General features: G+C 41.3%; 1 protein-coding gene across 11 annotated transcripts in view; it reads left to right on the top strand.

Moving 5' to 3' along the window:
* Positions 1 to 23,725, top strand: part of tenm2a (teneurin transmembrane protein 2a) — a 2,790,214-nt gene that overhangs the window by 2,623,676 nt on the left and 142,813 nt on the right. For all 11 annotated transcript variants that reach the window (XM_072590496.1, XM_072590497.1, XM_072590504.1 and 8 more), the window contains 2 exons: positions 9,925 to 10,130; positions 21,400 to 21,595. In XM_072590496.1, the coding sequence (XP_072446597.1) occupies positions 9,925 to 10,130; positions 21,400 to 21,595 (402 nt within the window). The remainder of the gene's footprint in view (positions 1 to 9,924; positions 10,131 to 21,399; positions 21,596 to 23,725) is intronic.

Genomic DNA, 23,725 nt, shown 5'->3' on the forward strand with positions numbered 1-23,725 from the left:
TTTAACTGCCCACTGCTGCTAGATTCTATTAGGTAAAAGAACAATAAAGTAAAAGCTACCATTCACTCTCAGTGCTACCATTGACAAATACATAGTAGCCACCTGTGAGATGTCAGATGTCTTAAGCATCAATTTCAGAAGGACAAGGGTAAAATTGGTGATGAAAAGAATAATTTTAAGATGCTATGTAATCCCGATATAGGATTCTCAATTAGATCCCAAGCTCACATCCACGTACTCATTATTCTTCCTCCAAACATATTGATCTTATTATCGCCTAGTAATAAGCTGTTGATTGCTTCTCAATAAATTTGTGTAATTACTTTCAATTTGTTAATCTTTGAATAGTTCACTGCAGACGGTATTACAGTGTTTAAAAAAAACATGCTACGCGAACGAATTTAAATACTGCATCTCGGTTTGTGGTTCAGATCAGTGCTATGATCCACTCAAACTTTACTCAAGTGGTTTGTAATGTAACATGAACCCTTCCAGTGAAAGGCTGCCTTGGATTCATTCCCAGGTATTCATTACTTAGCTTAGAGACCACCTGAGTCCCGCGATTAAATTACAGTCTGTAAATCACTCACAGATATTCATCATACTCCATACAATAATAAGAAAAACTTGTTGACAACTCATTTAAAAAATTTTGTAAACATGGTTTGAGGGACATTCTCTATGGTTTAGCCATGAAATCCCTCAACTTCCTTAAGCACCACACACTACTGTGATAGCTGTATTCTTTATTTGCTTTCAGGAAGCCCTAACTCTACAGGATTTCACTGTTAGAGCCCAGGGGAATTACTTCCAACTGATTGACTTTATGACGTTGCATAGCAACATAGAAATTTGAAACCAGCAGAGAAATATACATGTTGCTATGACAAAACCTTCATCTGGGGTGAGGTGGTCAAGTTGAGAATGAAGTTCTGTGTCAGTGCATTCAGTCCCCACTCTGTTAGATAATGCAGAGCTCATTTTGACCCATTGCATCATTTGATGTAGCTTTCTTAATTACTTGGATCAGGCAGACTTACCAATGTTCATGGTGCCAGTGCTGAGTTCAAATAAACCCCATTTTGATGTGCCAAGGCCCTTAATCACTAATGTAGGAGACATAAATGATGGAGTACAAGTAAAGGCCCTTGAAAGATGAATAAACTATGTGTAACTTTCAGAAATTAATTTCATATAAATACCCTGCAGTTTAAACTTTATATATATTATAGCACAGAGCTGTCAGTAAGATGTTTTTTTTTCATCCTTCTGCTAAACTGATAGGCCTTGATTAGGGGAGAAAGGTAATAAATGATCATGCAGTTTCAATCAAGTTCTTTATTGGCATGTTTGGGAGGGCTACTCTTATGTCTTTATGAATACTTGGCAGTGTTTCAAAGCTAAATGTATCTCAGCAGGGGATTCTGAATTCACAGTTTGATTGACAGTTTATAGAGGCAATTATAGGATTGTCTGACTTTGTAGAGTCTGAATAGAGATTTAAAATAGAAATTGCTGGAAAAGCTCAGCAGATCTGGCATCATCTGTGGAGAGAAATCAAAATTAATGTTTTGGGTTGTGACCCTTCCTCAGAACTGATGGTAGCTAGGAAAATGTCAACTTATGTGCAGAAGACAGAGTGGGGGGAAGGGATGAGAAGTAAATAATAGGTGGGGATACAGCCCAAAGAGAGAGAGAGAGAGAGAGAGAAGAGCAATTGGACAAACAAAGGAGTAGATAACATTTTTTTTCTGAACCGAGTGTTAATTATTTTAATAAGAGATTAGCCATTTAAGGATATTGAAAGCTTGGGTAGCTTTTATGAATGAGCAGTTTCATACACTATCAAATGTGTAAGATTAAGAGCTTAAGTAGATTGTTTAAAGTATGTTTTTAACCTGCACATGTTTCCTGAAGTCTGTCATAGAGTCATATACCACAGAAACATCTTTGAGTCTAACTGGTCCACGGTGACCAGACATCTCAATCTGACCTAGTCCCATTTGCCAGCAGTTGGCGCATATCCCTCTCAACCCTTTCTATTCATGTACCCTTCCAGATGCCTTTTAAATGTTGTAATTGTACCAATCTCCACCATTTCTTCTGGCAGCTCATTCCATACATGCACCACCCTCTGCACAAAAATGCTACCCCTCAGGTCCTTTTTAAATCTTTCCTTTCTCACCTTAGACCTATGCCCTCTAGTTTTAGACTCGCCTACCCTGGAAAAAGACCTTGGCTATTCACCCTATCCATCCCCCTCATGTTTTTATAAACCCCTCTAAGGTCACTCCTCAGACGCCAACGCACTATGGAAAATAGCCCCAGCCTATTCAGCCTCTACCTATACCACAAACCCTCCATGGATGAGTGACCATAGAGGTGGTGGGGGATGGTGGTCGTTATGTGTCAGGGTTTGAGGGGTTCAAGAGAGTGTGTGATTACATGAGGTTGTGAGGAGTCATAGGGTGAATGTGGGTGGTGAAGGGAGAAAGCCAGAGGTTCTAACAGCTTCTAAAACAACTGGGACAAAGTTCCAAAGTACCAAGGCACTCATAGAGTCATTGAGTCATAGAGATTTACAGCACAGAAACAGACACTTGGATCCAATTAATCCATGCTGACCAAATATCCTAACCTAATCTAGTCCCATTTGCCAGCACTTGGCCCATATTCCTCTAAACCCATCCTGTTCATATACCCACCCAGATCCCTTTTAAATGTTGCAATTGTACCAGCCTCCACTACTTCCTCTGGCAGCTCATTCCATACACGCACCACCTTCTGTGTGAAAAAGTTACTTTGTAGGTCCCTTTTATATCTTTCACCTCTCACACTAAACCTATGGCCCTATCCATGCCCGTCATGATTTTATAAACCTCTATAAGATCACCCCTCAGCCTCCAACGCTCCAGGGAAAACAGTCTATTCAGCCTCTCGCTACAGTTCAAATCCTCCAACCTTGGCAACATCCTTGTAAATCTTTTTTGAACCCTTTCAAGTTTCACAACATCCTTCCGATAGGAAGGAGACCAGAATTGCACGCAATATTCTAACTATCCTGCCTCAGGGCCTGCCTACCTACTTACAATATGCTTCTAGCGATGACAGGCCCAATCCCTTCCTGCACCAATACCTACCTTCCTGAACACACAGAAAATTCACCTTATTTGGGGTACCTTTCCCTGAGGTAGATCCAGAAAATAAGGGTACTTTATAAATCAAAATACACACCTCAGATGCCAAAGTCAGGAAGAAGGAGGCTTTGTTCTTTCCTTCCAAAATCAGCACTTTTCATCCCTTTAGGTGGTTCCTCTACACAGCAAATTGTCTGAATATTGACCAACTCTATTGCCTTTCCCTCTGCCCAGTTCCACCCCTTTTCTCCTGCACCGAGTCCCCTAGCAGGTTATTTTTGAAATATCTCTGCTTTGTGTGCTTCAACTCACAGACATTTGTAAAGGCAGTTTAAAAACAGTTATGGGGAATGTGTTCTACATTTTTGCAGAACTTTATTGCAAATTGGTCAAAGGATCACAGTATTCCTGGAGTAACTCTGTCCCAAAGCTTAGTCTAGATTGATGTCTGGTTAAAACAATTGATCGAGCTGCACTAATTTAAGAGGAATCAGTCGCACTGTCTGACTAGCCCGAGGGAAGCGTGGCTGCTGTAGCAGCACACAGTTGTACAAGTCATTCTCTCTGTAAATGTGCTTTGGAAAATGGTGTGGAATTGAAGCAGTTCCTGGTCTCTCCTGCCAATCAAAATGAAATTATTCATCAAGAGTCTCTTTAATATTTAACTGCAAGCAACAAGATAACAGTCAGAGGTCAGGACAATTGAGGAATGAAATAAAAGATTTATCCTTAGTTTTTAAAAAAAATGAAATCCTTTTGTCAGAGCACTTAGAAATAAGAAACAGAAGAAATAAGAAAACTCCTTCCTATCGGAAAGATGTTGTGAAACTTGAAAGGGTTCAGAAAAGATTTACAAGGATGTTGCAAGGGTTGGAGGATCTGAGCTACAGGGAGAGGCTGAACAGGCTGGGGCTGTTTTCCCTGGAGCGTTGGAGGCTGAGGGGTGACCTTATAGCGGTTTACAAAATTCTGAGGGGCATGGATAGGATAAATATACAAAGTCTTTTCCCTGGGGTTGGGGTGTCCAGAACTAGAGGGCATAGGTTTCAGGTGAGAGGGGAAAGATATAGAAGAGACCTAAGGGGCAACTTTTTCACGCAGAGGGTGGTATGTGTATGGAATGAGCTGCCAGAGGATGTGGTGAAGGCTGGTACAATTGCAACATTTAAGAGGCATTTAGATGGGTATATGAATAAGAAGGGTTTGGAGGGATATGGGCTAGGTGCTGGCAGGTGGAACTAGATTGTGTTGGTATATCTGGCATGGACGGGTTGGACCGAAGAGTCTGTTTCCATGCTGTAAATCTCTAAGCAGGTAAAGCAGAGTAGAATGTATCTTGTGCTGGGAAAATGTGCCATAAAGTAATTATTAAATTTTGAAATGCATATTTTAGGTCAAAAATGTTTGTGGCATAATGCTGATGCGCATTGCCATTGGTTGGGTTATCTCATTGCTGATTGTGCCATTGTGGAGACTAAAAGGCTGAACAAGCAATTAAACAAACATACTGCGAGTCACAAAAAACACTTCACTACTAGCTAAATAGGTATCAGGGAATTACACTTACACTTACACAACATCTGGCAATAAGGAAGGTCGAGCTGTACAAAATGACTTCTCCTCAGCTCCTTCTTTTTTGCAATATTCTGCCTTGTCAGTTTGAAAGTACTCGTGCCACAAAGATGAGAGTTCCAGCAAGCCGACTGCCCAGAAAACCGGGGAACAGCCACTTCCAAAGACGACCTGCAAATCTCATTAAGTTCAGATGCGACAGTCACTGATGTCCGTTTTTTCATTATTTCATCTAACATTTTTTTTTCTCGTCTGCTGATTTTCTTCACTATCCAGATCGTTTGGAAATGAGGCTTCGTTTTTATAAAATAGAATATTTGACCACTCACCACTAGTCATTTGCATCAAACATGGGGTGGAATCTTACCAGGCTCTGAGCAGTGATTAGTGCAAGATAAATCATAGAATCAGGCAAAATATTTGGTGAGGCGAATCCTGAATCCGAAAACATCTCATCATTTCTTCTTTGATTTTCTCATGCTGCGTGGTGAGATTCTTGCCTGCAGTGGCAAGTTCTCAACTGATGCTCATTATTGCTTGTTAAATGCCTTGTAAATAGCCCAGCCTTACCAGCCAGAACGGCTCATTGGCAGGTTCAACTCACCACTTGATCCACCAACACCACCATTCTTACCATTCTGCCACAGAAATTGATACTCCACTTTCTGGAAGGTGGCTCAGTGGTTAGCACCGCAGCCTCACAGCACCAGGGTCCTAGGTTCAATTCCAGCCTCTGGCAACTGTCTGTGCAGAGTTTGTGCATTCTCCCTATGTCTGTGTGGGTTTCCTTTGGGTGCTCCAGTTTTCTTCCACAGTCCAAAGATGTGCAGAGCAGGTGAATTGGAGTGGGTGAGAGGGGTGGAGAGGTTCTTCCTTTCCCGCCATACCCTTCCACTGACACCCTCCTTCGACTGACTGAACTGGTCCTCACTCTGAACAACTTCTCTTTCCAATCCTCCCACTTCCTCCAAACCAAAGGAGTAGCCATGGGCCCCAGCTATGCCTGCCTCTTCGAAGGATATGTGGAACAGTCCATCTTCCGCAGCTACACTGGCACCACCTCCGCTACATCGATGACTGTATCGGCGCTGCCTCGTGCTCCCACGAGGAGGTTGAACAGTTCATCCACTTTACCAACGCCTTCCACTCCGACCTCAAATTTACCTGAACCATCTCAGACTCCTCCCTCCCCTTCCTAGACCTCTCCATTTCTATCTCGGGCGACCGAATCAACACGGACATTTACTATAAACCGACCAACTCCCACAGCTACCTAGACTACACCTCCTCCAACCCTGCCCCCTGTAAAAACGCCATCCCATATTCCCAACTCCTCCGTCTCCACCGTGTCTGCTCCCAGGAGGACCAGTTCCAATACTAAACAACCCAGATGGCCTCCTTCTTCTAAGACTGCAATTTACCCCCAGACGTGATCGACGATGCTCTCTACCGCATCTCTTCCACTTCCCGCTCCTCCGCCCTGGAGCCCTGCCCCTCCAATTGCCACCAGGACAGAACCCCACTGGTCCTCACCTACCACCCCACCAACCTCCATATACATCGTATCATCCGTTATCGTTTCCACCACCTCCAAACAGACCCCACCACCAGGGATATATTTCCCTCCCCTCCCCTATCAGCGTTCTGAAAAGACCACTCCCTCTGTGACTCCTTCGTCAGGTCCACACCCACCACCAACCCAACCTCCACTCCCGGCACCTTCCCCTGCAACCGTTAGAAATGCAAAACTTGCGCCCACACCTCCCCCCTTACTTCCCTCCAAGGCCCCAAGGGATCCTTCCATATCCGCCACAAATTCACCTGCACCTCCACACACATCATTTACTGCATTCGCAGCACCCGATGTGGCCTCCTCTATATTGGGGAGACAGGCCGCCTACTTGCGGAACATTTCAGAGAACACCTCTGGGACACCCGGACCAACCAACCCAACCACCCCGTGGCTCAACACTTCAACTCCCCCTCCCACTCCACCAAGGACATGCAGCTCCTTGGACTCCTCCATCGCCAGACCATAGCAACATGACTGCTGGAGGAAGAGCGCCTCATCTTCTGCCTAGGAACCCTCCATCCACAAGGGATGAACTCAGACTTCTCCAGTTTCCTCACTTCCCCTCCCCCCACCTTGTCTCAGTCCTAACTCTCAAGCTTAGCACCATCTTCCTAACCTGTAATCTTCTTCCTGACCTCTCCGCCCCCACCCCCACTCCGGCCTATCACCCTCACCTTAACCTCCTTCCACCTATCGCATTTCCAATGCCCCTCCCCCAAGTCCCTCCTCCCTCCCTTTTATCTTAGCCTGCTTGGCACCCTTTCCTCAATCCTGAAGAAGGGCTCATGCCCGAAACGTCGATTCTCCTGCTCCTTGGATGCTGCCTGACCTGCTGCGCTTTTCCAGCAACACATTTTCAGCTCTGATCTCCAGCATCTGCAGTCCTCACTTTCTCCTACAACAGGCATGTCACACCATGACCTGCTGTACCTTACACTGGCACGTGGCACGATCACACAACCAGACACTTGGCCATGATGTGCAGAGTTCCTCAGTCAATGGCCTGTGAACCTGCCTTATGTCAGTGTAGCATGTCAGTCTAGCACTTCTCAGCATTTGCACCAAGCACCCGGCATCTGCAGCAAAGCAATGCAACATGTCTGAAAATCTTAGGGGAGTTGGAGGTGTAGTCTACAGTGAAATCCAAAGGGCACCCAAGCATCAGGCATCCCAGCACGGTTAGTCAAGGGCAGCCTCCCATACCAATCCTGGGTTTCAGGTCTGGTCAACCATCCGGTTGGGATGGCATTGTGCAGTGGGTGCCTCTGTGCTGCAGAGAATGGGCCACAGTCAGTCCTTTGTCACCATACATGCCAGTCTGCGTGTCCACCAGCTGGAGGCATGGACAGGTGACAGCTGCACTAGTAGGTCAGTGAGCCACAGTCATCCCATCACCTTCGTTTACAGGAATTAAGGAGAAAGGAGTCTGGATGAAGGAGGTGGAAGAAGTAGACAGCTGTAGCCACATGTGCACTGACTTGACCTCACCTGAAAAGGAGATGATGACATTGGGCCCCATCAGAGTGTTAACTTGTGTCCAGCTGAGCTGAACAGGCTGTGGGTGCAAGTTGAATTTCCCAGGCTCTGAAGGAGGCAACCAGGGTGAAGGAGGAAGGCCCAGCCACCTCTGCAGACAGATCCCTGAGTGGAGACTGTGGAGGGAGCTGTGCATGCTTTTCCTCTGGCTAGGTACCACGTGGAACCACCCTGTCACCTTGTGGGCAGCAGGCACCTGGACTGGGCTCAAGACTCCCCTTCCCACTCTTGGCCTGTCCCAACCCTGAGGACCAATACATGGGGCAGTAGAGTGGAGGTGTTGTCGACTCTCCTGCAGTCCCTAAGAATGCTGAGCCTTTCTCTTCACAACAGCCACTGCCCTGTCCACAGACAGTCACAGGACTGGCTGCATTGCTGCAGTCAGGCAAATAACAGGCAGTGAATCAAGGGACTGGCTGCATCCCTCTAGTTTCTCAGCTGTGAGAGCGCATGCCTTCTATACACCCATCTGCCGCTGCTCCTTGTACATCTGGATCATATCCCTTATTGCCGATGCCACAGAGTCATCTCCTGTTGGCCCTGAACAAGAGGCCGAGTCTCCAAAAGCCTGCGACCTGCCAAACATCAGTGAATGTGGCAAGTTTGGTAAGATACAATGAGAAAACAGACTCTGCCTCACAGCAAGAATCATTCCACAAGCTTGCCACAGCTCACACTTTGCCAAATATCCTGAAAGGTTCAGCCCTTGCAGTTCAAAAATAGATAGGATACAGGATAAAGTTTCCTTCTGCAGTATGCTTCAATTACCTACCTGAAGATTGACTCGATCATAAAGACGTGATATTTCCAATCCAACATCACCTTCCTATGCAGTAGCTGAGAGAGGCTTAAATCTTAATGGCACCTTTGTACTGTCTCTTACACGCCAGATTTCAGCAAACATATCTCACTTGGGACCATTCTAGCCTAGAGTGAGGGATGATTTTCACTCTGTCTGGTTTAGACCAGACTGGAACAGAATGACAAACAAATGTAGTCAACAGATAATCACCTTTCAAATCTAAAATATCAGGAAACTAACCTAACCCTTCCTTCCTTTCTTCTTCTAGCACCCTGACATGATTTCTTCAGGAATGTACTTGGTATTTCTCAGGGAAATTACAATAGTTCCTTCAGTACCTTTTCATAATATCTCACCTTATGGGGTTTATTCTAACCTAACCCACTTGTTTAGGCCAGACTGGCAGGATGTGAAACATACTGAAAAAGGAAAAAAACTCATAAAATCAGTGTAAAATGAAAGGCCAACTTAATCAATCTCATTAGTTTTGCACCAGGTGGGTTAGATAAATACCTGTCCCCTCAAACACAAAAATGTGTATTAGCTCCTTATAGAGTCCTAGTGTAATACAACACAGAAACAAACCCTTTGGTCCAACTTGTCCATGCCTATGAGATATCCTAAACTGATCTCTTACCCCTTTGCAAGCCTTTAGCCCATATCTCTCTTAACCCTTTCTATTTCATACCCATCTAAATGTCTTTTAAATGTTGTAATTGTATCCGCCTACACCATCTCCTCTGGCAGTTCATTCCACACGCTACATCACCCTCTGAGTGAAGTTGCCCCTCAAGTCCCTTGCAAATCTTTTCCATCTCATCTTAAACCTATGCTATCTAGTCTTGGACTCTCCTACCCTGGGAAAAAGACCTTGGGTATTCACCTTACCATGCCCCTCATGATTTTTTAAACGTCTATAAGGTCACCCCTCAGCCTCCGACACTCCATTGAAACCTGTTAAAACTCCTCCTTTTCCTCCTAATTTAGTTCAAAGTGAAAATGCATATGCTACACAAGTAATTCCCAGTTTCAAAGCTATTTGCAAACTATTTTTGCCCCTCAGCTCCATTTGTTGAAAATAGAGCTGGAAATCACTTCACTGCAATTGATTTTCCCATTCCGATTAGAATCATCTTGTGCTTTGCTTTGCCAGTAAAGAGGAAGGTCAGGATAATACAGGAAACAAATTTGTTCTTTCATTGTCATAGAATGAGTAAAAACAATGGTGATTGTTCTTCATTTGCAGTTCATTATTCTTTCACTGTTAACCTGTTACTTGTATTTCTCATTTTACGTTGCTATAGGAACAACTACAGTGAAAAACAGCAGCATTGATTTGGGAGACGTTGATATTGGGCGAAGAGTGTCACAGGAAGTACCTCCAGGAGTCTTCTGGAGATCGCAGTTATACATAGAGCGGCCACAATTTGTCAAGTTTAATGTCTCTCTGGGAAAGGATGCACTTTTTGGCTTATACATACGAAAAGGCCTTCGTCCTTCACACACTCAGGTAAAGATGCCGATGAAAGTGTCAAAGTCTCATATTGCAATCGATTCTCTTGGTTTTGAAGAATTGTTATTGAAATTTGTAAATTGATAATGACAGGCCTAAATGATGAAAATGGGTGTTAACGAGGAAACAGTAGTGAGAAGTGCATTCCATGCGGTGCGAGCAGTGGTGAGAAGCATGCTTGCTGTTCTTGGGACAATGGTGACAAATGCATTTGCTAATTTTGGAACGGTCGTGAAAAACAAGCTTATACGTCTGAGAACGATGATAAAGATGGTATTGATGAGAATAAAGATTACAGTGAGGAGTGTACTTGCTGCTATGAGGACAATGGAAAGAGAATGCCTGTTCATCTCAGTAGAATGGAAAGAAGTGCACTAGCTGCATTGGAAACACTGAGGAGGAACTCATTTGTAATTGAAGACAATGATGAAGAGCACAATTGCTGAGGGCATATGATGCAGATCAAAGCAATTGTGGGAATAATGAAGAGCAGCATGCCTGCTGTTCTCAGGACAGTTAGAGGAAGTGTGATTGCTGTGTGGATAATAATGAACAGGAGTTTGTTGATCTTGGTGAGGGGAAGAGCATCTTTGCTACTCAGGACTATTATGAGACTCTTTCTGCTTGAAAGTAATGATAAGGAATGCACTGATTGCTCGTAGGACAGTTACAAGGAGCACTTGATACAAGGGCACTGATGGGGAGAAGGTTTTAAGCCATTGGGATTGTTATGAGGCTGTTGCTTGCTGTTATGGAAACAATGGTCAGGAGGACGTTTGCTGGCTGACACATGACAAATGGAAGCTGATGCACTCTGTCAGCACAAGGTTAGAACTAACAGTCATTTCTGTCACTACGTTCTACAACTTTAGAAAGGAAAAGAGTTGCCATTTAGTGTGACATTCTGACATAATTGCATGAAAGCATGGCAGAAGCTGCAAATCGGAGAGTATTGGACTCAATAAATGGGATCTGACAGGACTACTCATTACATTTAAATAAAGTCTTGCTCTTCTGCACCCACAGAATCGCAATCCTGAAAACTGTTATAAATCCAGTCATTTGCTTAAAAATGTCACAGCTTTTAATTCGGTAGATTTGGATATCAATGAGGTTCCCCTCGTGGATATTCTAACGTACAGTGGGGACATCAATCCAAGGAGAAATTTGTAAATTTGGTGGGGCAGCATAATAAAGGCAGCAGTTCAAAGTAATAGAAAGTGTTAATACTATTTATAATTTTAAAAAGAGCTGCATTAACATAGCATCCTGCTTGGCCTCAGGACATTCAAAACACCCTGCAGCTAAGGAATAATTTTTAACATACAGTCACTGTTGTAATATTGAAAACAGAGCAGTCAATTCATGCAGAGCAAGGTCCCACAAAAATCGTTCTGAGGAAGAGTCAACGGACCCAAACTGTTTACGTTGATTTCTCTTCGTAGACGCTGCTAGATCTGCTGAGCCTTTCCAGCAATTTTTGTGTTTGTTAGCTCCCACAAACACTCGTGTGATAACAACCAGATAATCTGTTTTTAGTTGTGGCTGTTCACAATTTTTTTGGAAAATTAGGTTAGCAAGCCTTTTTTAAAATGTCTAAGCCAATGATTACCTTCTATGTTCCACACTTCAACAAAGCACTAATTCATGCTGAGGTACAGATCCACTTCTCATAGAACTCCGCCGATGCCTTGAGTTGATATTCTCCATGTGTGAATGTATTCCTGGATAATGAGCATTAACAACCATCATTGCTGAACCCAATTTTGAGCAAATACAATATCAGAACATGCAGTTCCAATGATCAGGAGTGATAGCCTAACAAATCATGGTGCAGCTGAGAAAATGTAAACAAAATGAAGGACAGAAATTTATTCTCTTAATCCTTAAATTTCTATTAAACCAACTCCATCAAATAATCAATGCTTGCAAGGATCTATACCCATAAAGCATCAATGAGCCGGTTATATTTCAAAATCTATGTGGATATTTCTTTGCTGCCAAACAACAATTGTATCTGAATGGTAACATTATAAAAGGTCCCAAGACTCATCATAGGAATATTATCAAAGTCTGACAGTGAGCCATAAAAGCCTGGTCAGATATAAGTCTGAAGGAGCATTCTAAAGGAGGAAAGAAAAGTGGAGAGGCAGGGAGCTTCAGGGAAGGAATTTTGGATGTTGATCCTGGACAACAGAAGGCTGAGCTAATAGTGGGACGAGAAACTTCTGGGTGTACAAGACGCTAGATGTGGACAATGCACAGTTCTGTTAGGGTTATAGGGCTGGTATAGGGAAGGTCAATGCATGGAGTATATACATAGGGATGCCCCTTGACCACGTAATCCTTCTGTCCTGCTACATTCAGGCATGTTCGAAATCACAACCAGTCCCCAGGTAAGAGTCCCCAACCTGTTATGATTCCAAACGACATACCCCAAGTGGCTGTATTCCCAGGTGATAAGGTAGGAGCTAGGTCCCCTTCTTAATGCAACACGCTTCTCTTGATTAGTTACAATGAGGTTAATTTAAAGAGGATCCCTTCTCTCATGGTTACCTTCTCCCAATCCAAATGTATTTGGTTTAAAAGGAGCCAAATTAAGCATGTTTCAGTGAGTTTAAGTTTGGATAAGTTTATTAGCTGCTAAGTAAAGGTAATAAAATCTGACACCTGCATGCAGATTAAAACTGTAAATTCAGCGCTCCGAGCAAGAGATTCTTTCATTACCTTCAGCACAGGATTTCTAATGGCTGTTCTCAAGCTGTGACCTTCACATCATACTAGCCCACACTGTAACACCACCTCTCTAAAACGTGCAACTATTGGTTGCAGTTGAGTTTAATCCTTTTTTTGTGTATTCATGGAAGGGTAAAAGAGAAACATGTCTGCAGTTCAGAACATAATGCACAGGAGATAGTTTGTGCTGAAAGGATGGTTAGCCCCTCATTATGTCCATGGTCAATGATGATCACAGCTTAGTTTCTATTGAATTGCATCTCTTTCCTTAAAAGTTTGCAGTTTAAAGTTCCCATGATACTTTTTCAGATGTGATACTCAATGGTTTCTCTCAGGGCTTTACCAACCAGCTGCTGAATGTACATCTGTGGCAATATGTCCTCTCTTGTTAAACAAAGACGTTCTTATTACAAGTCTGTAAAAATCCAGTTATGATCTGCTATCATGATATAGTGGACATGAACTCAAAAGTCCCTTTATTCTTAAATGCTTTTAATAATACTACCATTTATTATGTATAATTTTGTCTTTCTTGTTCTCCCCACTTCTCTGGTTTGCCAGTTTTCCCATCTGCCAAGTCCTTTGATATCTTCCGCAGTCTACAGCGTTTTCATCTATATCAACTGCATAACAATTATCATATCATTTGCAAACCCCTTTATCATGGCCCCTAAATTTAAAACTAAATCATTGGCAAAGACAAAGATCTATCTAAGCCATGGAAAGACTTGTTAAATTAAACGTTTACTTGCTTCCCACTGAGCCATGTTTTGACCCAACTTGCCACTTTCCCTTTGATCTATGGACTTTTAATTTACTGAATTGGGTGCCTATAGCACCTGCTCAAAACATCACGCTAAAATTCATGTGGACCATATTAAATATACCACCCTCATTGAACCTCTGTCTAACCTTGTCAAAAACTTCAATCAGTTAGTCAAACAGAACCTTTGCTTCGAAAATCTATGCTGACTGTTCGCGATTAATTGGAACCTTTATAAAAGACAACATACTATCTCTTAGCATTTTTCTCAATATGTTCCCCACTGTCAAGTTAAGGCTGACTGACCAATAATTAGCTGTTCGATCTCTTCAACACTATGTTATCAAGCAAAAGTATAATGTTGGCTGTTCTTTAATCCCCCAACATAATACCTAAAGCCAGAGAGGAATAAAAAATAATAGTCAGAGCTTTTGCTATTTCTTAAAATAAAACAAAGAACTGAAGATCTGAAACAAACAAAAACAGAAATTTGTGTCATAGAACTTGAAACCTAACTGTTTTCTCTCCATGGATGTTGAGTTTCTGACCTGCTGACTCAGACTTGCTGAGTTTCTCCAGCAATTTTTGTTTTTGCCTATGCTACTTGCCTTATTTCCCCTAGAATCGTGGGATACATTGCTAATTTATCCACTTTCATGCATGTTAAGTCCCTTAAGATGCCTTCCATCAGTCTCAATTATTCCATTTTTCACATTTTCCTCTTTAACCATGTCCACTTAACATTGTAGAGTCATAGAGATGTACAGCACAGAAAAGGACCCTTGGATCCATGCTGACCAGATATCCAAACCTAATCTTGTCCCATTTGCCAGCACTTGGCCCACATCCCTCTAAACCCTTCCTATTCATATACCCATCTAGATGCCTTTTAAATGTTGTAATTTTACCAGCCTCCACCGCTTTCATTATCTCTTATCAAAACAGATTCAAGGTATTTATAAAGAACAAGGCATACAGCTCACACTTTTGGACAGCCAAGTTACCTTTTTGGTCTTTTTTTTAACTTCTTGTTTTTTCAGTATTCTTAAATGATCGTGGGAATTTTGTAGATTTTACTAAACAATATTATCTCGTGTACTTCCTTGCTTTCCTAATTTATTTTTAAAATTTCTGTCTTGCATTCTCTATATTCCTACACAACTTGAACTCTCCTGTGAATTCCTAGGTTTTAGAGAACAGAAGAAAATAGCAAATTATGATAAACTGCTTTTTCTGAAGTTCTTCTGAACTTTTAGCTGACTCTACTTCCTTTGTTTACAAAAAAAACTTCTGCTCTTCTCATAATAGTTACACTAAACTGTAGCTTTTTTAAAGAAGTGTAACGCAGTATAAATCTGGGGAAAATGAACCAACAACAGAAAATGCTGGAACTAGTTAGGTAGTATTTAGAAAGAAAAGAAAATGATGACATTACAAATATAGCATTTTGTCAGAATTGATTCCAGTCCAGACAGAGATCTATACCTGAAATGTCAATATCTATTTCTTTCTTTGTCATAGCTTCTACAATTGGCTGTTTGCAATGGTCCACACTGTCATGAGAGCTATTTCTACATGAGCTACATTATAACAATACAACTCATGAGTGTGGATTACTCTGCCTGTTATCAACTTCTCAGTACCTTTATAGCTTAATACTGGGTGATAGCAAAACAAAAACAAAACCATGTACAGTTGAATCAAGTTTAACAATCATACAATCATGCAGCACAATCATCATCACAGAAGCAGACTAGATATCCCAATCTGACCTCGCTCCATTTACCAGCATTTGGCCCATATCCCTTCTTAATCATCTATCCCCATCCATATGCCTTTTAAATGTTGTACCCACCTCTATTACTTTCTCTGGCAGCTCATTCTATACACACACCACTTTCTGCATGATAAAACTGCCTCTCAGGTCCCTTTTAAACATTTCCCCTCTCACCTTAAATCTCTGCCCTCCATCTTTCGCTCCTCCTTCCTCGTAAATTACCTTGGCTATTCATCCAATGCGTTCCTCTCATGATTTTATAAATCTCTACAAAGTCACCCCTCAGCCTCCGATACTCCAGGGAATATAGCCCCAGCCTATTCAGCCTCGCCCTTTAATCAAACCCTCCAGTCCCGGCAACATAATTGTAATTATTTCTGCAGTCTTTCAAGTTTAACAATGTCCTCTCAAAGAGTGACCAGAATTGAATGCAGTATTCTAAAAATGACCTCACCAATATCTTGCACAGTTGTAACATGGCATCCCAATTCCTACACTCGATGTTCTCACCAATGAAGGCAAGTGTGTCAAATGCCTTATTCACCCCCCCCACCCCCTGTCTGCAGCTGCACTCTGAAGGAACTATGCAGCTGCACCCCTCAGTCTCTTTGTTCAGAACACTCCTCAGGATGCTACCATTATTTAAGTCTTGCCCTAATTTGCTTTACCAAAATACAACACCTCAAATTTACCTAAATTAAACTCCATCTGCCACTCCTCAGCCCATGGACCCATCTGATCAAGGTCCAATTATACTCTGAAATAACATTCTTCACTGTCCACTGCATCACCAATTTTGGTGTCACCTACAATCTTACTAATCATGTTCACTATATTTACATTCAAATCATTTATATCAATGACAAAAATCAGTGGACCCAGCACCAATCCTTGTGACATTACTGCTGGTCACAGGCCTATGCAATGCCCCAGACCATTTACATAAATGGAACACATAGAATTTTACATTTCAGAGGCCATTCAACCCATTATGACTGTACTGGCTCCCAAAAGAGCTTCCCAGCCAGTCCCATTTTCCAGCACTATCTCTATAGCCCTCTGAATTCATCCATTTTAAATATATATTGAGTTCTGTTTTGAAACCTCCTGTGGAATCTGACTTCACCACTTTGGCAAGCAGGACATTCCAAATCCTAACAGCTCTCTGAGTAAAGAAATTTCTCCTCATCTCACTCCTAGCTCTCTTGCTGGTAGTCTTGAAATTGTGACCCCCAGTTGTGGAAACAGAATATCTTTAGTTACCCTGTGAGAATTGTTCATAACTTTGAATACCTCAGTAATGTCACCTCTTAATCCTTTCTGGTCCAAGGAGAATAGGCTGAAGTTCTCTAATCTTGTATCTAAAATCTTTCATTCCTGGTATCATTCCAGTAAATCTCCTTTGAACCCTTTCCAGGGCCTTAATATCCTTACTTAATTAAGGTGTCCAGATTGAACACAATCCTCCAAATATGATCTAACCAATTATTTGTCGAAGTATGCCATGACTTCCTTGTTTTTATACTCTCTGCCACCATTAATGAACCCAAGGATCCTATAAGCCTTCTTAACAGTTGTTTCAACTTGCCTGGTCATTTTCAGAGAATCGAGCCCCAGGATCCCTCTGCTCCTTTACTCCCCTTAAGGTTGTCCCACTGAGCCTGTATTGTCTCTCGGTATTTCTATCAAAATACATTACCCTGTTTCCCTACATTGAAATTCATCTGCCCAGTGCCTGTCCATTTGGTCAACCTAGTCACTCAACGTTATCCTCACAATTCACTAGTCTCCCTAACTTAGTATCATTTACAAATTTAGAGAGTTTTCCCCCAACACCAATCTCCAAATAATTTACATAAATCAGAAAAAGCAAGGATTCCACCATTGATCTCTGGTTAATACCACTTTCAACTCATTTCCAATCTGATAAATGGCCATCTATATCTACCTTTGCTTCCTGTCTTTTAACAGACTTCTAATCCATGCTTGCTAACCAACCTGCCATGTGGCCCCACGTCAAATAATTTCTGAAAGTCCAGATATACAACATCCACACCACTACCCTCATCCACTGCCTGGGTCATCTCATAAAAGAACTCAATTAAATTTGTCACACGTGACTTGCCCTGAACCAAGCTATTGTGACTGTCTAGTAATTCACTTACTTTTCTTTAAGTGTATATTTATTTTATCCTGTAATGTGGCCTTCCATTAAGTTGACAGATCTGTAGTTGCCTAGGTCATCCTTTGTCCCTTTCTTAAACAACGGTGTCACATTTGCAATCCTCCAGTCCAATGGAACTAGTCATGTATTCAGAGAGGCCTGAAAAATTTCTGTCAACAGCTCTGCGATTTGCTCGCTAACTTCTCTCACCAGTCTAGGATGCATCCCGTATGGACCGGGTGACTTATCTACCTAGAGTGTTGCCAGCCTTTTTAGCACCTCTTCTTTGTCTATCACTACACTGCTCATATTGATTTGGGTATGAAATCTGTGTTTGGTTTTGTCTATATGTGTTACAGTTACAATGTATTGACACAGAAGTGATGACTTAGAAATTTATTTTTGACTGCTGTGTTGGGCATGTAATGGTTGAATAATGAGGAGTACTTCACAAGAGGCTAAGGCTGTTGCCCGAATTATATCTCAGACCTCATCAGAATGTCTACAATGAACTGAAGGTGTCCACCACATCTCTATTGGAAGCTTTGTATATGGCAGCAGATTTCCAATGAGTGACTTTCAAGGCTTATGGTTGCAGTCGGGGTGATAGTGAACAGGAGGGAATCAAGCAGCTACCTAGAGCGGTATAGCTTCCAGATCTACATGAAGATAAATACATTTCAAGAAATGGCCTTTTTGTGGGCAGTCTTAACCTTCAGCTAATTCAAGGGAAACCTAAGTACGCTCAGGATGTGCTCCAATCAGCTCTATTTGCAGGAGCGTTCTGAAGCCAGTGGTAAAGCCATCAAGAGGAGAAATAAGTTGCTTAAAATTTGTTTTAGATACCTATCAGGGTGGTTGAGTTTGCTTCTCCTGATTTTTGTCAGATATTTTTCAGGCATCCTTCAAATGCAGAACATAACTACAAACTTGGTTAATTTTCCCTCTTGTCTTTCATCTTAAAAAATGAACAAACTGGAACAAATATCTCTGTAAGTGGCTTAAATTAATATTTTGCAAATCACACTGCAAATGTATATTCTGAGCCAGCATAAAGCCATCTTGTAGTAACCAAATCTAAAGCAATCTGTCATATCTCATGATAGTAGAAAAATAAAACATTTCTTGTGATGGATCCAATATTACTCAGGGACTCTCTCTTCCAATTTTAGACTACCCCTATGGATGAGAAATGTGTGAAAAAGTGTGCTGTTTCCAATGAAGAAATCCTAATAATGGACTACCAACTCCTCAAACTCTGTTATATATTTCTTAATACTTAGTCACAAGTTCCTCTGCATTTCTTTTCGTCAACATTACTACATAACTGTTTACATTTCCTTCTGTCCTCTCTGTCTATTGCTCCCCCGAGGAATAATATGACGTGACAAGAAATGTCTAGATTTGTGAAGACCATTGACTAAAAGCTAAAAAAGGAGTTGCAGGAATAAATGAAAGTTGAGGTTAGACTGATATGTTGATAATACAGTGCAGTCAGACCTCAATGTAAGAGATTGTTAGAATTGGATTCTTCTTATCAGATACCATGGCTTTGCTATTGACTATGATAACATTCTTACTAATAGAAGAGAAGGCTAACATGTGAAGTAATAGAAATATTTTGTAAAAGGGTTTGATAGGGTTAATGTAGAGTAGGTCGTGATGAAGTCCAAAACCAGGACTAGAAATCAAAGACAATTGCAAATAAATCCAATGAGGATTTCAAGAGAAACATATCTGCTCTGAGACTGGTGAGACTGTGGAACATTCCAACGCAAAGTATGCTATTTGCCGCAACCAGGCACATAGATACAATCACAGAAAAAGCGAAAGAAGTAAATAAGTGAGAAAGAAATTGAAAGATTTATTGATTGGCTGGATAAAGTAGCTTGCACGTCAGGAGACTTTGTAGAGTATAGATCAATAGGTCTGCATGGGCTATTTCTGAGCTGCAAATATGTAGTCCACAAGGATGCCAGGTTCAATCCTTTGTTCTGTTCACATTGGAATGAATGGTAATACCCTTCAATCAGCATAAGACGACCGTCGGTTAAAAACCCACTTGAGCAAGTGAATACTCTAGTGCAGCAGGTGTGCTATCGGTGATCCCGTATTCAGATGAAACGTGTATCTTCTTGGGGATATAAAAACAAATAGTTCAGCGAAAAACAAAGGAGCTCTCCTTGGTGTCCCAGCCAATATTTATGCCTCACTCAAACAGCACTAACACTGATTATCTGGTCATTATCACATTGTTGTTTGTGGGACCTTGCCATGTGCCAATTGGCTGTTGAGTTTCACTGCATTACAACACTGACTATACTTCAAAAGTACTTAATTGATTGCAAAGTGTGTCAGGACATCTTGTGTCATAAAAGGTACTGTGTAAATGGAGGTTAGTTCTTGCCCCTTATCTCAGTTTGTTCACAGTCGAGGAAGTGCAGTAACTTCTGTGATCTATTTTTTTGCTTCCAGTCTGAAGGGATCCCTTTGGTTTCCCAACTAATTATCACGCAGCACACAGTTGTATAATAACAAGTACCATGTGAAATTTAGAAATAAATATGAAATGTGAATGATTTATTGCAGTTGGTATTTTTTCTAAGTATCCAGATGGCAGTGAAAGTTGGTGAGAAAAATTTGAGTCGTTTGTGGATATCATCTGAAGTCCATGATTAAATAATAGCTTCACAGTATCTCTCTGTCATCTGTCATTTTTGTAATGCATACTAATGGTTTGAGTAAAATATAAACAGTGCTACCACACTGAATAAGAAGCAAGAGTCCTAACTGTGTTCTCATTACCATAGAATAATATCGTCACATGATTTGTAGGAGGATAAGTATTATAGTATCCAGATAGCCATTTTTCCTCTGAATCAAAAAATTTTGGGTATCAGATTTTGAGCGGTAACCCTTTTGTGAAGCATCTTTTAGTACTTTTACAACAGTAAAAGCACTATTTAAATGCAAATTGTTGCCTTTCAAATCCCAATACCTGACTTCTGCACAGGATCCAGGCTGGCATTTCAGCACAGTGCTGTTTGTGGTGTTGCATTGATGGAAGTGCTGTTCTTCAGATTAAGGCATTTAACTTGTTCTGGTGAATGCAAATGATATTGCAGTACTGTTCCAAGAACCTTACCTCTTACTTTGATCCTCATTTGGTGCTTGGGGTACCTTGCTTAAAAATTGGTAGCCATGTTTGTCAATTGAACAGAGATTGTGTTTTTAAAGTAATTCATCAAACATGAGTGGATCTTGAGGGATATGATGAAATAATACATTTGTATGGCAGTATTTTAATCACAGGCATTCCAAGGTGGCTGTTGCTGCTTTGTGATGATTTGCATGCAGTTTGTGGACAGTAGCTTTATTTCACTTTCTCACTGATAAGAATTACCATTAACATTAAGACATTTCAATGGAAATAAAGTCTGCAGACATGCAAAACGGATCTTGGATTCACTAATACCCATTTTATATTATCCTACAAAATAAAATTACCCCCTTTAAGTGGTTGATGCATAATGATAACTGCACAGAATGATTGATAATGGAACACAATCACTCTGATTATCAAGTGATAATCATCAGATTAATTGGATGCAAACACTCTGGAAATTATGAAGGAATTACTTAGCAGTTCGAAAGCAGAATTAGAAGAGAGTTAAGAGATTGCTGGCTGATTATAGTTCAATTGCTTCCTTCAGCTACAACTCTTCAATTAAGATGATTGTTAAGAGGATTATCACATTTATGAAGGTAAATCTGAGCTGATTTAAAGCAGATTTTATACTGTAATTGTTTATGTTTTTGCTCCCAGTATGATTTCATGGAGCGTCTTGATGGCAAGGAGAAGTGGAGCATGATGGAGTCACCACGTGAACGGCGAAGCATCCAGACTTTAGTCATCAATGAAGCTGCATTTGTTCAGTACCTAGATTCAGGAACGTGGCATCTTGCTTTCTACAATGATGGGAAAGAAAAGGAACTGATCTCTTTCAATACTGCTGTCCTAGGTGAGGAGAACTGATTTATGGTAAATGGACTTCATTATGCAGAATTAAGCTCTAAACATACATATCTCCACCATTCCTTTGGTTTCTTTTTTAGTAGATTTACAATTGGAACTATGTAATGGGGATAAAACAAAAGAGCTTCACGATAATAATACTATAAGTGCTGAGGACCAGATTTCTTGAAATAAAATAGTTCTGTTCTGTTGTCACCCACATCAAGCCAAGTCTCTCAGAAATTCTGATTCAACAACCAGGAGGAGATGGTAGGTGGCAACTGGCAGGATTTTTCTTTTGTCCATGTTTGACCTAAAAACTTCATAGATCTGTCCTGCTGGTGGGACAAGATGATGCACTCATCCAGGGTTTTAGCTGATAGGTTATATAATTATGACTATGTCAGACCATTGGTTGGCTACTGTGAGAGAGCTCTCCTAATTATTCTACCAGTCACCAGATATTAGTGAGAAGGACTTTGTAGAGTCATATGTGCTGTGGTTACAAACAAATTGCTCATGCCCCTTCATTCTTGTTATTGTTTGTAGTGATTGATATTTTATTCTTTTGTGGGATGAGGGTATCATTGACAAGGTCAAAGATTTACAGCCCATCCGCAGCTACCCTTGAACTGAGTTCACCAAGGAGGAAGAGACTGACAACAAACTCGCATTGCAGGATGTCACAGTCGAAAGAAAGGACAACGGAGAATTACAAACCTGCGTATACAGAAAACCGACAAACACTGACCAAATACTTAACTACACCAGCAACCATCCCAACACACACAAACAAGGCTGCATCAGAACACCATTCCAACGAGCCACCACACACTGCAGCACAGACGAACTTCGGAAAACAGAGGAGAACCACCTATACAACATATTCAAGAAGAACGGATACTCAAAAAATACAGTCCGCAGATTCCTCAAGAACAAACCACGATAAACAGACCAAACACAGCCAGAAACCCTAACCACCTTACCATACATCAAAGAAGTTTCAGAAATGATAGCCAGACTACTAAGACCACTCGGAATCCTAGTAGCACACAAACCCACCAACAGTCTCAAACAAAAACTAACAAACTTAAAAGACCCAGTACACCCATGGACAAAACCAACGTAGTCTACAAAATTCCATGCAAGGACTGCCACAAACACTACGTAGGACAAACAGGAAGAAAGTTAGCCACCAGGATACACGAACACCAGCTAGCCACAAAAAGACACGACCCTCTCTCCCTTGTAGCCCTACACACGTATGAAAAAAAACCCACCATTTCGACTGGGACAACACATCTATACTGGGACAGGCTAAGCAAAGACATGCCAGAGAATTCCTAGAGGCCTGGCACTCCAACCACAACGCCATAAACAAACACATAGATCTAGATACCATCTATCAACCCCTCAGAAAACTAACAGGAAATGACATCACCACAAACCCCAGGAACCCCACTCAGGACAAACATATAAATAGAAAGCAGGAGACAACAGCTTCGCTTCACTTGGAGGTCGCCACTGATGATGTTACCTAGCCAGGTAATGAAACGTCTGGATATCAAACCTACAGCTCAGCGAGCAAAACTACACCCTAAACCTCAACCTGAGCTACAACTCTTCACAAACCTTTCAAAGATCAATTAAGCGACAACCACATTGTTGTGGGTTTGGAGTCACATGGAGGCCAGACTGGGAAATTTCCTTCCCTAAAGGACATTAATGAGTTAGATAAACCAATCAATGAAAGTCATTATGGTCACCATTATGAAGACTGGCTTTATATTCTAGATTTATTAATCAATTTTAATCTCACAAGTTGCCCTGGCCATATATTTAACCATGACCCCAGATCATCAGCCTGGGCCTTTAGATTATAAATTCATCAATATTATTGACATTCTACCCACCTCCAACCAAATTCAGTAGATTGCTTGATCCTCTCAGAGGAAAATTAAAAAATAGCAACATTGTTGTGGGGCTGGAGTTACACATAACTTTGGGTGAGGAGCAACAGCGGACCCTCTTTATAAAAACACGTTGCCAAATCCATTAAGTTTCCACAACAATAGAAAGCACCATGGTCACTTTTTTATTGACAGCAGAACTTGTTTGGATTACTTTTCACTGAATT

Source organism: Chiloscyllium punctatum, chromosome 20 (assembly GCF_047496795.1).
Source record: "Chiloscyllium punctatum isolate Juve2018m chromosome 20, sChiPun1.3, whole genome shotgun sequence".
Classification (NCBI taxonomy): domain Eukaryota; kingdom Metazoa; phylum Chordata; class Chondrichthyes; order Orectolobiformes; family Hemiscylliidae; genus Chiloscyllium; species Chiloscyllium punctatum.